At 34.7% G+C, this 15396-nt stretch overlaps 1 protein-coding gene and 1 long non-coding RNA gene across 2 annotated transcripts; both read right to left on the bottom strand.

The window, feature by feature from the left end:
- Nucleotides 1-13068: 13068 nt before the first annotated feature.
- LOC146949968 (uncharacterized) lies at nucleotides 13069-13634 on the bottom strand. The gene is made up of 2 exons (XR_015025455.1): nucleotides 13527-13634; nucleotides 13069-13355 (listed from the first exon to the last, which is right to left on the bottom strand). It is a non-coding gene; the product is annotated as an uncharacterized LOC146949968 (long non-coding RNA).
- A 704-nt stretch (nucleotides 13635-14338) lies between these two features.
- On the bottom strand, nucleotides 14339-15086 carry LOC146949967 (uncharacterized). The gene is made up of 2 exons (XM_085748598.1): nucleotides 14570-15086; nucleotides 14339-14394 (listed from the first exon to the last, which is right to left on the bottom strand). The coding sequence occupies exons 1-2, from the start codon at nucleotides 15084-15086 to the stop codon at nucleotides 14339-14341; spliced, it is 573 nt and encodes a 190-aa protein (XP_085604724.1).
- Nucleotides 15087-15396: the final 310 nt, after the last annotated feature.

Genomic DNA, 15396 nt, shown 5'->3' with positions numbered 1-15396 from the left:
ATTTTGTGAATTACTTTTGATAATTGCACCTCTGATGAATCTAAAATCTCTTACAAAAATTCCATAAAAATTCCTAGATATTTCTTGATGTATTTGTGATGTTTTTGTGATGGTTTTGCATGATAAAAATTGATAAAAATGTGTGTAATATTTTCTTGCTTATGTGATGTGTTTGTGTTAAATTTGTGAAAGTTTTGTACGTTTTTAAGTCCAAAAATCCTTTAAAAACTCTAAAAATTTTCATATATATTTCTTGATAATTTTGTAGTGTTTTTGTGATGATTTTTGCATATTAAAAATTGATAAAAAATAATGTGTTGACTTTCTTGCTATTTTGTGATGTTTTTGGATTAAAAACTTGTGAAAATTGCTTGATTCTAATTCCAATTCCTTGAAAAATGTTTGTGACCTATACCATATGATTTTGTGAAATTTTAGCTACTGTTTGTATGTGCTTTTGCTACATGTGTGTGAATTTTGCTTAATTGCTTGGTTTGCAAGTTATGTTTGTGAAAAAATAATGCAAATATGCCTAAGCTTACTTTGAAAAATGTCAAGTTCATCATATTGCTTTAATTCACATTCTAAAACTTGATTCTAAACCTTTGGAAAATGTGTTGGAATGTAAGAATTATAGGTCATATGGTGCTTGTATTTTATGAGTAATTTTAGTCATGTTTTGCATTCATTTAGGCTTTATTTTGGGTTGTCTTCTATGCTTTTGTTATAACATTGTTCTTGCTTATTTTCTCTTGATATTACCATGTGCCACTAACCATTTTCTTGTGTTTCATGTCTCATACACTCCATAAGCATACTTCATTCTTCCATTTTAGTTCCATTTCTTGCACTTTAATTCTCATACTAATACTTAGAATGTAAAAATACTTAGAATGTAAAACTTAGGGATTTTGTAATATTTTTCTTATGCTTTTAAATTCTTGCAAGACCATAGAATGTATCTAGGCCAATGATGTAAAGGACAATGGACTCTAATGACGTACACCGACACAAGCACCGACACATGCACACACATCACATAGATATCTTTAGGTATATGCTTAGGTTATGCATGTTTAGATGTATGTTTAGGATTGAATGTTTAGATGAATGCCTAGGATTTACACTTAGAAAAAATCATTTTCCAAATAAATATGAACAAAATCACTCAAATCATTTTCTAAATAAACCTTGGGATCAAAATCCCATTGTATTTTCTCTTTATTTTCTTAATCAAATTTCAATGAATTTTAATCATACTTTGACTTTCTTTTGCAAAATAACTAATTCAACTTCACAATTTCACAATCTTATGCCCTTGAGGCCTCTCTCTCTCATTCTTCAAACTCCAATTTTCAAACTTAAAATAACCAACAAAAACAAAAACATTTTTTGGAAGAGAACTACGGTGGATTTGATCCCTTAAAAGGGTACGTAGGCAAGGAATCAAAATTCCTTCAATTCAAATAAAATAAAAATTCAAACACTTTCTCCTCCCTCCAATTCTTGACTTAGTAAATTCTTAGGTGTAAATAACATTTTTCAAATAGCATTTAAAAATAAAGCGCGCACGTAGAAAGTAAAGACGGTTCCTATAGGTTACTATAGTCGTTATGGGTGCCTAACACCTTCCCGTAGCGAAAACAACTCCCGGACCTCGATTCTCAAGGGTTTTTCTTATTTTTCCCTTCCCAAGAAAAAATGAGATATCAAAGGTTAAAAAGGTTCAAACTCAATCAATGTTTGACACCCGAAAACCAAGATAAAACAGGGTGTAAGGATGACATATTGGGTGAGAGTTCACCTAAGAATTTCTCCGTGGATTGCTCAAGCTCTTATATAAGTCGGTTGGAAATTATGCTCTGATACGAAAAGTGTCATTCAGGTCTTATCATTCGATAGATTTTGTGTGATTGAGGATCACAATTTGATAAATTTGAAGGGCTTTTGAGTAAATTGAGAGACCCGCAAAACAATTTACAATTTTTTTTTGACACAAAACAAACGACATTCATTCATTCAAATTGATAGAATACATCGATGCAATACAAATTCGCTAAAAACAAAAAGGATGAATCTGTGAACAAACTCACAACATCCATGTTAATAGCATAAAACGGCAAAGTACATAAGCATACAAATATGACTATATTAAAATCTCCGGAATAGCCATGCCTCCGGATCTGCAACGTTGATGACGCCAAAGTCATTGGTTGGATCTGCACTGGATCGAAGCTGATCTGACAATCTGAATCGAACAAACACCTGAACAAGAGAGAAAAGACAAACAACGTCGCACAAAGACGACAAAACAAAACAGCGTCGCACTAAGATGACGAAATCACAAAAGGAAAACCTAATTCGATGTGAAAAATCACTTATTTAAATAAAATGGAAGGAGAAAAATGATTTAGAGAGGTGATTTGGGGTCAAAAATTAACCCTAAACCACACCTTTTGGTGGATGAAGGAGAAGAAATTAGAGTTTCGGCCGACGGCTCACAACAATTTACAAATTATAAGTTTGTTTTGGTCATTTCATCAAAATTAAGAAATATAATTATAATTATTAGTTGTGTATGTGAAAGAGAAATTAGAAGTTATTACTTTACAAAATTATAAGTTTGTCAAAAAAAGTTATTCTTCATTATTGAAACGGAAAAATAAATTAAAAGAATTAGAAAGATTGGAAATGATAAATATTAGTAAATGATACGTGAAAAAAGAAAAATTAATGTTTCATTGGCATTGTAAAGTTACTTTTGAACTTTTCTTTTTTGTAAATTGACTTATAATTTGAGCAGGAGGAGATAATAACTAGTCGTTAGATAATTCTTCTTCTATCCTAAATTATAAATAACTTTGACTGTTTTTTTTTTTAACTCAAATTATAAATCATCTTACAAAACATCAGAGGTTTTCCAAGAAATGGAGGTGAAACAACAAACTATGTCAAAAGGAAACTAAAGGACATGATGGCACCGACCAAATGCAATGCGGCATGTGACATCCTAATAAAGGAAAGGCCACCAATTTCATTCTATGACAAAGATTTGCTCGCGGGACGCCCAAATCTTCTCATGCCCCTCATGGTCCGAGTTGTCATGGCGAATTTCGAGGTACGCCGGATATTGATTGATCAAAGGGCCTCATGTGATATCATGTTCAATAATCTTTTCGAGGTGTTTTGTAGTGAGGAATCATGTTAATCGACAAATCAAGACATCACGTAAAGTATCAAGGATATGAAGTTTGAAGACCAATGGTTCTTAAAAGGTTTTTGAAGACAATCAAAGATGAAGAAAATTTATTTAGAGTTCCTAAAAGTTTCCAGATGGAAGAACGACAAATTCCTACCGCTCTTCCCACGTCACCAGAACACTATGTTTTTCCCCCGTGACAGACCAAGACCGATAAATCAAAAAACGCACTTTCATACAAGGAAGCGACCTTTGATATCACATGATTATTGAACATGATATCACATGAGGCCCTTTGATCAATCAATAGAATTGCAATAAAAAAATTCACGCGGTTAATGCCAGTTGCCATGTTTTTTTTTTTGAAGAATCTAAAATGTTGTCTTTAAAGATATGAAAAACAATACCTACAAGAAGTTTATTTATTGAGTTTTCTAGAAAAATTACCATATTGAATTTTATGATTCTAATAAATTTAAAGTATGAAAGTTGTTGAAGTGAAATCTCATATTAATAGTTTTATTTATGTGTGTTTGTTTCAAGTTATATTTGTAGATTCCTAGGAATAAAATCATAAAAATGCATGTGCCTATGTTTGTTACAAATTTACTAAATTTTATTCCCGGGTATAAAATGTTCCTGGGAATAGAAAATTTTTCCCAAAGAAAATGGTGAGAATAAAGTTCTCATGGAGATGAGAATAAAATTATGTGTAATTACCTATTATATTCCCTATCTTTAAGGTTCCTTGGAATATTATAATGTTAACCAAACATCTTTTTTCTAAATACCTTAGAATAAAATTCCTATCTTTCTATTCCAAGGAATGTTATTCCTAAAAATAAATTTGGTACACTTGAAACAAACACACATAGAAACTAATTTAGGAAAAAACGTGTGTGAAAATGAATATCATAATTGAAAAAGAAAATAAAATGTTTTTTTTTACAAGAAAAATAAAAAGTTATAAATTAAAGTATTTCTTTTTACAATGAAATAGAATATGCTAAGATATAATCTCGTTTAAATTAAATTTATGATTTTTAAACTAATAAAAAAATACATTTTCAATCAAAATTAAAAAAAATGCTTTTCTGTTACAAACAATATTGATAAATATAATATTTTTAGAATATTTTACATGAATATTTATTTCATAAAAAATGTGTAAGTGTTGTCTTAACCAATATAAAGGGGGCATGTCAAGTGAGAATAACATTTATATAAGAATGGTAAGGAATAAATAGTAGCCATTGATGAAAGTGGTTCTTAGCATCAAACAAGATAAGTATTTTTGTATCGTCTCCACAGGGAATAGTGCGTTATCAATGACAGTTTAACATCGACTATCATTCCAAGTATTAAGAGTACTTGTTTGTTTGAATTGAAATGTATCTAGCTAAACTAATTGCAATAAGTAAAAGTTGAGATAAATAAGGATTGAAACTTGTTAGGAGTAGCGTCCCTTAACCAAGCGTCACACGTAACCTAATGATCCATACGAATTCTAGCTTTGTAAACAACATTATCACAATCAATTCTAAACTACCCTTCGTGTCCAAAGTGATATAATTATTTCTAAGTTATCGTTTAAACATTCGTGTCCAAATCCCTTAAACGATAACAAAGTCGATCGGATAACTTAATCGACCGTGTCCAGCCTGATTAAGCATCCGAAAGCATTAAACTCTTGATTATGGTGATTATCACAAGATTAACCAAGTTGTCAAAGAAGTTAACCTAAGATATATTGCTACTCTAGCTCTAGATTCAAGAGTTTGTGTCCAAATCATCTTGAATCTTATTGAAAGCATTAACACAAGAATAACAACAATATTGAATATAAATTGCTAGAATCATATATTGCAAGATCAAAAGGATTACATGTTTAGCAAGATCAAGTACCTCTCATCCTAACAAAGAGTGTTTAGCTACACATCATCATGGAAGCCTTGCAAGGATGGATTGAAAAGGAAGGATTCATTACACTTGTGATGTCTCAACAAAGAAATAAAGATCCAACTTCCAAAACCAAAATCGCTCTATGAAGAACTACCCCATTTTCTCTCTAAAAATATCTAAAGGTGAAAAACTAAGAAGAAAATAGAAACCCTAGATATTTCCTAGGATATTTACAAAGAATAGCAAGTGGGCTATTTATAGAATTCCCACTATGCTTGAGCTCGCCTCGCGAGCAGCCTTACTCGCCATGGCGAGTACTGTTTCCTTCCCCATTAAGCTTCTGCCACGTCACCCTGGGAGGGTCAAACCGCCCTTACTCGCAACGGCGAGTAGCTCTGCTCGCCTCGCGAGCAAGGGGGTGCTCACGGCTTTGTGGCTTGAATTGAAGCTCGCCACTGCGAGCTGCTGTGCTCGCCTCGCGAGCAGTGTAATACTTGCGGCCTTTTGCACTTTTCTTGGCTTTTTCATGCTTGCTTAGTGTCTTGAGGTCAAATCCTGCACAATTGGGTAAAGTAAGGCAATTAAAGCGTAATAAGGCAATTATCACTTTTATCTCGGCTTTTCCTTAAATTTCTTGCAAAACAAGTAACAAAAGTGCTTAAAATATAACATGAAAATATCACTTCCTAGCACTTATCAAACTCTCCCCAACTTAACTCTTTGTTTGTCCTCAAACAAAAGATTGAAAATCAAACAAGTTAATAGAACAAGACACAAGTACAAAAGGTTTTGAAAACTTTCTCAGATAATGATTCAAAATGAATGTGCGTGCAAGGCTAAGTTTCCAACTAATTTAGAATTCTACGACTAATATGAGATGAGTCCTATGTACAAAGCTCATGCCAAATAGTTCAAAACAATAATACATATATTCACGAACCACACCTAACATACTTCTTTGAAAGTAGATAAACAATTGAAAACAAACAAATGAGGGTTATGAACACACATCCGGAAATCAAGTTAACATTCCAATCAAGTTATGTGTCCATCCAAATATCATTTCAAAAGGTATAAAGAACATGGATCAAAAGGTCTTTGAGGGTTATAACTTGGCTTGGCTACAAAAGAAATGTCATATGTGGGGCAATTGAAATCAAAAAGCCTAACAATTAGGAACATTCCTTGTATCAACCATTAAATTTCACAACCTTTCCTACCAATCATTACAAACCCTTGGTGCTTAAACATGAAGCACTTTGATCTTGACAACTTATTTTCTTTTTGGATTTTTCTTTATTTTTCTCTTTTTCTTTTTCTTTTCATGTACACATTGTTTTTCTTTTCTTTTTGTATTTACAACAACCTGTTGTCTTGATCAAAGATAAAATTACACCATAGTACTTGACATAAGATTTACATCTACCTTCTCTCCCCAACTTGAATCAACAAATACCCTAATTGAATGTTCCTCTACTCTAAGGCAAAAGGGACAAATAACATAGAAATTTTTAGGGTTCAACAATTAAAAACATATCAGAGTCCTAAAGTGCGTCAAAGATGAACTGAATTTTGAAAAATTTAAAGGCAACTTCATCAAGCATTGTGCTTATGAATTGACAGTTCATAATTGATGACTCTGATTCATTTGGCTCAAGTGGGTTAGCAAATACTCGCTCTACTCACAAGGTAGGTTATTTGTGGTCAAGTAAATTTCACTCAATTACAAAAATGTGCCTTGATCACTTCCATGCCTTCACACAATTTAAAACAATTATTGGATTTAACATAAAACAACCGAATTAAACAATGAAAGCCGGTCTCCTTGCATATATACAAACTTTTGAGGTTTCCTCACTTTCAGGCTAGTACTACGTGGTTCACAAACAAATAAATTATTGTAAAGAACTAAATGAAATGAAATTTGCGCAAAGTACTCATTCCATATTCAAGTAAAAACCTAGAAAAACTGGAAACTTGTACCTTGGCTTTGCGCTTTAATCACAACTATGAATCAATATCAATCATCTGAGAATTGAAATTTAAGCTTTGGCTATTAAAACCAAAAGGGTACTTGATCATACAAAAAATATATGCTAAACATGAATTTAACTAATCATAATACAAAAATAAACAATACTAAGATAAATAAGAACATCACAATACTAATTAAATTAATTGTGCCAACGAAACACAATACAACATAACACAATACGATTGTACTAATACAAAAATAAACTGAGTCATTAGTGCCAAATCAAAACACAAAAGAAGTAACATTGTTCAAAAAGTATCAAAAGAGAAAGCAAATGAAATATAAGGAAGACAGCAAGAAATTAATGAAAGCTTGATAGAATCACTCTATGAAGAACTGGCTTTCAAGACTTTTCCTCCTCCTTAAGATTGCATATCATCATCCGAGCCATCGTGAGAAAATGTAGCACTCGGTACATTTGCTGGATCATCTCTATCATCATCCTCATCACCACCTACATCTTCTCCCATGGTTGCATTCTCATGCCCTGCAAAGTCTCCAACCCCTCCATATGGACCTGGCATGCCCTCAGGCCAATTAACATAGTTCTGAAAAGCCTGCGGTGTCATGAACTGATCCATCACCTCCTGTGGGTAGCCTACTTGCTGCTGCATGACATACTGAGATTGTTGGAAGTAGGTGTTTGCACGGTTTTGAGCTGTAAGCATATTCCAAGTGTGCATATTGCTTTGATGTTGCCACTGAACGTAGCTAGCAAAATCAAAGGCAGCAGTGGGTTGGAATGGCATGGGTTCTTCCTGTGGAGGAGGTGCCTGAGAAGATGAAGCTTGCTTACCCTTACCTTTATCTTTCTTAGATTCACCCATGATGAAACGAGTGATGAAAATATCATTGATGGGGTTGCGAATTTTCTCATGAACGGCAGAAGGAAGCTTCATACCGGTATCCTTAATGAGTCCCATGATGAGACCGGGGAAGAATAGGCGGGCTGCTGGCTCACCCTTCCCTTGTAAAGCGACTTTCCTCAACTCCCACGCAATGGTTCGAGCTATGTCCACTAGTTTGCCATTAAGGATATAGTAAATGAGGGGGCAGACTTCCACAACATAATCAGACATGTGGCTACTAGGCATGACATTATAGAGGATAAATTTCTGGATGATTTTGGCTGGGTTAGTCATGAATTTGTATTGGCAGCGATGCTCTCTCCCGGCCTCACTCTTGTCATAGTTGAAACCCTCAAGCAAAAGAAATCGTTTGATTTCTTCATGAGTTTCATCAACCTTAAAATGCCCCAAGTTCCTCTTAGTGTGGTATTCATCATACTCATGGTCATGGGGTAGTTCAAAGGGATTGCCAAGGTATTTGTTGATGGCTGCCCTATCAAATTTAATGGTGTGACCCCGGACAATAGTCTCATATGGAAAGATATCAGTGAGGGGGTTTTCAGGAAGAGCATTGGCGTAAAACTCACGCACAAGCTCAGCATTTAGGTTGGTGATGGGGTTACAAAGCCTGTCCCACCCTTGATCTTTCAAAAGTTTCGCAATTTCCCCATAAGGTCCGTTAGGGCTTATGTTAAACACTCTCTCAGCCCACATGTTTTGGTCGAGTAACTCGACGTACCTATCCTGATGGTAACGGGTTTTAAATCTGTTTGAATCAAAACTTTGGTTTCTAGAGGATTGGGGTGCAGAGGTTTCACCCTTCTTTCTCTTTTGAGAATTCTTAGGAGCCATACCTGCAAAACAGCCAGGAAATCCATACACAATACAATATAACAGTTAAATATTAGTATGGAAACAAATCAGCATAACTGGCATCACTAAAAATGGAAACCAGAACAAAAATTTTCAAGTTCTGAAGCTACTCGCCTCGCGAGCAGCTCTACTCGCAGTGGCGAGTAAGCAGAAAAAATCTGGGTTTAAGAAGAACACTCGCCTCGCGAGTGATGAAGCTCGCCACGGCGAGTGACACAGAATTTTGGCCAAAATTGAATTTTTACAACAGTGGTTCAGTTTAAAAGGTATCCTAACCCTAAATAAAGCAATTGTGCCCCTTTTAGTGACAAAGAGATGAGTTAAATCATGTGCTAAGCTTGAAATTCGAATTTGATCCACAAACCCTAATTTTTTTGAAATTTTTTTAAACAAAAGGGTAATCCCAAAATTGTGGATGCAAATGGAAAAGAAATGAATCTCTACATGATTTGGTCTCATCTCAATCATTTGGGCATTAGTTTAGAAAAATAATCAGAAATTACCAAATCCACTATCCTAGGGTTTCATACAATCATCTTTGATTTAAAAGAAGTAAAGTACAAACCTGTTTGCTAGAATAAGATGCAAAATGCAGAGATGATGTTCTGAATTATGGCTTGACTAGAATGCCAATTGATTTGTGTTGAGGGTTTGTTTTAGGGTTAGAGTTGTGTTGTTGTTTTTGAGAGAAGAAGGTTTAGTGATTTTTTTCTTTTAGAGAGAGAAGTAAAAACGAAAATGATTAAGGAAAAGGTGGTAATGGGTGATTAAAGAAAATAAAGGGGAGTTAATGTGAGTTAGTGGCCTAGGAATGCGTAACTGCCCAACTGAGTTTACTCGCCTCGCGAGCAACTCTACTCGCAGTGGCGAGTGATTTGGTCTTTGACCATGTTGACTACCAGCTTGCTCGCAGTGGCGAGCAGATGGACTCGCCTCGCGAGTAAGGAAAATTTTGAATTTTTGGTTCCTGCTTTGGATGTTTTGATGCATGCACATGACTCTAATACCTAATATGCCTCAAAAACAATAACAGACTTACAAAGTTGGGTTGCCTCCCAACTAGCGCTTGTTTAACGTCGTTAGCTCGACGCCTTTTCCGTTAGGGTGGCCAAAATGAAACGGATAGCACATCATGCTTTGAAACCCTACGCTTTGGGAGGAATTCCATGAACTTTAGAAACAAAAGATTTGGAGTCCATGACCTCCCTAGCTTTGGTTTGAACAAGGCGTTAATTTCATCAATGACTCGATCGATTTCTACCTTGTTCATCTTCTTCCCTCTTGTTACCATTAAATCTTCCTTGATTAGTAACCGTTCCTTTTTCTCAACCACCGTTGCTTCTTCAATATCAACAATTGTAACTACCTCATTTTGAACAACAACTTCTTCAACAATCTCTCCGACTCTCTCAAACATGTTTGGAATATTTTCTTGTTCTCCAAGAGTGGATTGATTGTTGGCTTGGTTATCCATGATTTGTGCTTGAATCAACCCAATTTGAAGTGATAAAGTCTTCAATCTTTGGTTGGTATCTTGCATGTTTATCATGGATTGTTGCATGAAGATATTCAAAGTATTTTCTATCACCTTGTATCTCTCATCTTCATAAGAATGTTGCTGATACTGAGGATAGGATTCATACTCGGGTGGAGTATAGAAGTTGAAGTAACCATGATCAGCCATGATTTTGGCTAGGTGGTGATCCTAAAACGGAACAACTAACAAGAACTTTTCTTTGTTTATCAACAAGGGGTTAGTACAAACAACTATCAAATAAAGAAAACTATTTACGAATTATATACAAATACTTAAAACGATAAATCAATCGTTCTATCTATGATAACTAAACACCATTCCCCGGCAACGGCGCCATTTTGATGAAAGTGGTTCTTAGCATCAAACAAGATAAGTATTTTTGTATCGTCTCCACATGGAATAGTGCGTTATCAATGACAGTTTAACATCGACTATCATTCCAAGTATTAAGAGTACTTGTTTGTTTGAATTGAAATGTATCTAGCTAAACTAATTGCAATAAGTAAAAGTTGAGATAAATAAGGATTGAAACTTGTTAGGAGTAGCGTCCCTTAACCAAGCGTCACACGTAACCTAATGATCCATACGAATTCTAGCTTTGTAAACAACATTATCACAATCAATTCCAAACTACCCTTCGTGTCCAAAGTGATATAATTATTTCTAAGTTATCGTTTAAACATTCGTGTCCAAATCCCTTAAACGATAACAAAGTCGATCGGATAACTTAATCGACCGTGTCCAGCCTGATTAAGCATCCGAAAGCATTAAACTCTTGATTATGGTGATTATCACAAGATTAACCAAGTTGTCAAAGAAGTTAACCTAAGATATATTGCTACTCTAGCTCTAGATTCAAGAGTTTGTGTCCAAATCATCTTGAATCTTATTGAAAGCATTAACACAAGAATAACAAAAATATTGAATATAAATTGCTAGAATCATATATTGCAAGATCAAAAGGATTACATGTTTAGCAAGATCAAGTACCTCTCATCCTAACAAAGAGTGTTTAGCTACACATCATCATGGAAGCCTTGCAAGGATGGATTGAAAAGGAAGGATTCATTACACTTGTGATGTCTCAACAAAGAAATAAAGATCCAACTTCCAAAACCAAAATCACTCTATGAAGAACTACCCTATTTTCTCTCTAAAAATATCTAAAGGTGAAAAACTAAGAAGAAAATAGAAACCCTAGATATTTCCTAGGATATTTACAAAGAATAGCAAGTGGGCTATTTATAGAATTCCCACTATGCTTGAGCTCGCCTCGCGAGCAGCCTTACTCGCCATGGCGAGTACTGTTTCCTTCCCCATTAAGCTTCTGCCACGTCACCCTGGGAGGGTCAAACCGCCCTTACTCGCAACGACGAGTAGCTCTGCTCGCCTCGCGAGCAAGGGGGTGCTCACGGCTTTGTGGCTTGAATTGAAGCTCGCCACTGCGAGCTGCTGTGCTCGCCTCGCGAGCAGTGTAATACTTGCGGCCTTTTGCACTTTTCTTGGCTTTTTCATGCTTGCTTAGTGTCTTGAGGTCAAATCCTGCACAATTGGGTAAAGTAAGGCAATTAAAGCGTAATAAGGCAATTATCACTTTTATCTCGGCTTTTCCTTAAATTTCTTGCAAAACAAGTAACAAAAGTGCTTAAAATATAACATGAAAATATCACTTCCTAGCACTTATCAGCCATCAAATTAAAATGAAGGGTTGAGATTAAAAGATGGTATAAACGAGTCATTTGTCTATTCTCAATCTTTCAACACGTTAACTCTGTCTTTTTCTCCCTTGTTTCGTTCATTCTCCCTTCATGGTTCATGCATCAACACGGATTCTTCTTTTTCACCACGGCGACCCCAACCTTTCACCACCAACGGGTTTGTTGCCCCCTTTCCCCACCAATTTCCACCAAGGAGATGAGAGAAGAAGTAGAAGGAAATAAAGAAAAAAAATTAAAATTGATAAGGAAGGGACGAAACGATGGCGAAATTGGCGGAGAAAGAGGGAAACGACGGCCCCCTTGGTAGTGAAAGGTTGGGGTCGCCGTGGTGGAAAAAAGAAGAATCGGCGTTGAAGCATGAACCATGAAGGGTGAAGTGAAACTTTATGACGTAGACTATATCTTGTAATTGTTCATCAATATAGTGAAATTTATTCTACGCTCTCTCTACAGTGGAGTAGGTCTTTAAGAATCAAGACATATGATTTGTGGTGTTATTTTTTCCTGCTTTCTTCTTTAATACTCTCTCCGTTTCAAAATGAGTGTCGTTTTAGGTGTTTACATACATATTAAGAAATGCAATGATTAAGAGAAAGAGAATGATTATTTTACCAAATTATCCTTATTAACTATTGGTTAGTTTTAAAAGTAATACTTTGGAAGTAATGTACAGAGTATTAATTGGAGGGTACAATTGAAAAGAAAAAGTTATTATTGCATTGGAAACTGAAAGCGACACTCATTTTGAAACAAATTTTTTTGACTAAAGCGACACTCATTTTGAAATGGAGATGTTGTTTTTAGTGGTTTAATTTTTCTGTGTTTAGTTGGTAATTGATTTTTTCATTTCAATGTGTTTGTTGTTTTCATTGGTTGCACCGTTGCAGGTATTATTATCAATCCATTTTAAAAACCAAGAACATGTAAATTATGAGTCAATTCCTTCGAACAAACCGTTGAGTGCAGATACCAAAATTTATTAAAACACTTGATCATACGAAAGTAAAAAAATGTATTTATTCTCCTTTTGTCATAAAGACTTTTATGTGTAGAAATACTTGTACCAACACTTCGAGAAGCTACAATTATGCTTCACAACAACACATATTATTTGATGATTCACATTTACCACCACCAGGAAACCTAGTCTTTAAACAATAAGCATTACAAGCTTGATCGTTATTTGGACATTTCACTTCTGTAATGCAATATTTCGTAGTTGGTGGTGCATCAATTGATCCTCCTACAATAAATATAATATTGTTAGAAATCGTGAGCAACATCAATTTTAAATTCAGATGATTAATTTAAGAAATAAAATTGGGGGAGATGAAGTCATTATTAATACAATTGACACTAATGATCATTCTACAAAAATACAAAAAGTTAGGAATAGAATAAGCAAAGTTGTTACCTTGAATAAAAACAAAAGCAATGCATAAAATTGCAATGAGAAAATGCACGCGGTTAATACCGGTTGCCATTTTTTTGTTTTTTGTTTTGAAGAAGTTAAAATGTTCTCTTGAAAGATATGAAAAAACAATACCTACAAGAAGCTATTTATTGAGTTTTCTAGTCAAATCCCCATATTGATTTTTATGACTAGTCAAATCCCCATATTCATTTTTATGACTGTAATCAATTTAAAGTAGGAAAATTGTTAAAATGAAATCCCGTATCAATAGTTTTACTTATCTACAGTAATATTTTGAATAGAAACTAATTTAGGAAAAACAGTGTGAAAATGATCCTAATTGAAAAATAAAATAACAAGTTATAAATTAAAGTATTTCTTTTTACAATGAAATAGAATATGCTAACATATAATCTCGTTTAAATTAAATTTATGATTTTTAAACTAAAAAATATATATTCTCAATCAAAAATAAAAAATTGCTTTTCTAGATACAAACAATATTGATAAATATAATATTTTTAGAATATTTTAGACCAATATTTAATTCATAAAAAATGTCCTCGTGAGCTTAGCTCAGTTGGTATGGACAATGCATAATATATGCAAGGTCCGGAATTCAAACCCCGGCCACCACAAAAAAAAATTCATAAAAAAATCACCATATTGATTTTTACGATTGTAATCAATTTAAATTAGGATTTTTTTTTTCTTTTTTGAACAATAAAAAATGGTATATTTTAACAAAGATGGGGGATCTCCAAAGTACAAGGTGTACCAAGAAGAACCCGAATAATTACAATGTGACAAAGTTATAAATAGGTGTTAGCCAATGCCAAAACAAACCAAGGAACTTGACCACCACGAGCTAAAACCATAAACAAAGTTGGCATTACTAGCTTTTAGCCACCAAAGAGAGTAGTTCTTAACTTTATCTAACAATTGATCTATGAAATTTTCTATATTATTAAACAATATATGATTACAGTCATTCCATATGATCCAAGCGCAAAGTAACCAATTATTAAACAATATATGATTACAGTCATTCCATATGATCCAAGCGCAAAGTAACCAAACTAGCTGCAAAAAGGAGCGCCTTGCACGCAATCCACCTGTTGAATGAGTAAACTGATAAAAGTGATCTGAGACATCAAGAGGGTCTGGTCCTGAGACACCAAGCCAAGACTGCACCTTATGCCATAAAGAGCCATAAAAGTCGCAAGTAATGAATAAATGCTGAGAGGTCTCCATGCCACCACAACTTGTCAAGCAACCCACATCAGCATCTGTAATAATACCGCGATCCACCAAGTTCGACCTTGTAGGCAACCGGTTCTGCAACAGCCTCCAAGCAAAAATAGAAATTTTCAGGGGAACTTGTTTATGCCAAATGAGTGCCGCCACATGTGCTACATGAGGGGTGTCCTGAGCGGTTAGTAGCTGATAAGTGCTACTAACCGTGTAACTTGTAGAAGGCTCCAGCTGCCACCTCCATGAATCTCTAACATTAAACTGAAAAGAAACACTGCGAAGTAAAGTGATACACTCCCTTAACATATCCTTCTCCCACACCCACAACCGTCTCCTCCACCTTCACCCCGCTCCCCTTCCTCCCACCTGAGAGCTGACATATGCGATACAGTGCAAACCACAAGTAAATGACTCAAGATTTTTAAGTTGATCCTCAACTATTTAAGGGACTTATACTCGCACAAACATAAGAGGCATCATAATGTCGTAATTCTCCCGGGGTCAGGACTTACACTCGCATAGGTGTCTTAGAACCCTAACCATCATACTAGAAATCCATAATTACTTTTCTTAGGGGAAGGACACAATAGAAAGGAAAACAGGGAAAATTGGGATA

The sequence above is a fragment of the Medicago sativa genome, chromosome 2 (assembly GCF_051527215.1).
Source record: "Medicago sativa cultivar Bolivia chromosome 2, Bolivia_mono, whole genome shotgun sequence".
Classification (NCBI taxonomy): Eukaryota; Viridiplantae; Streptophyta; class Magnoliopsida; order Fabales; family Fabaceae; genus Medicago; species Medicago sativa.
Note: the sequence above shows the minus strand (reverse complement) of the source record. Positions and strands in the feature narration are given on the sequence as shown.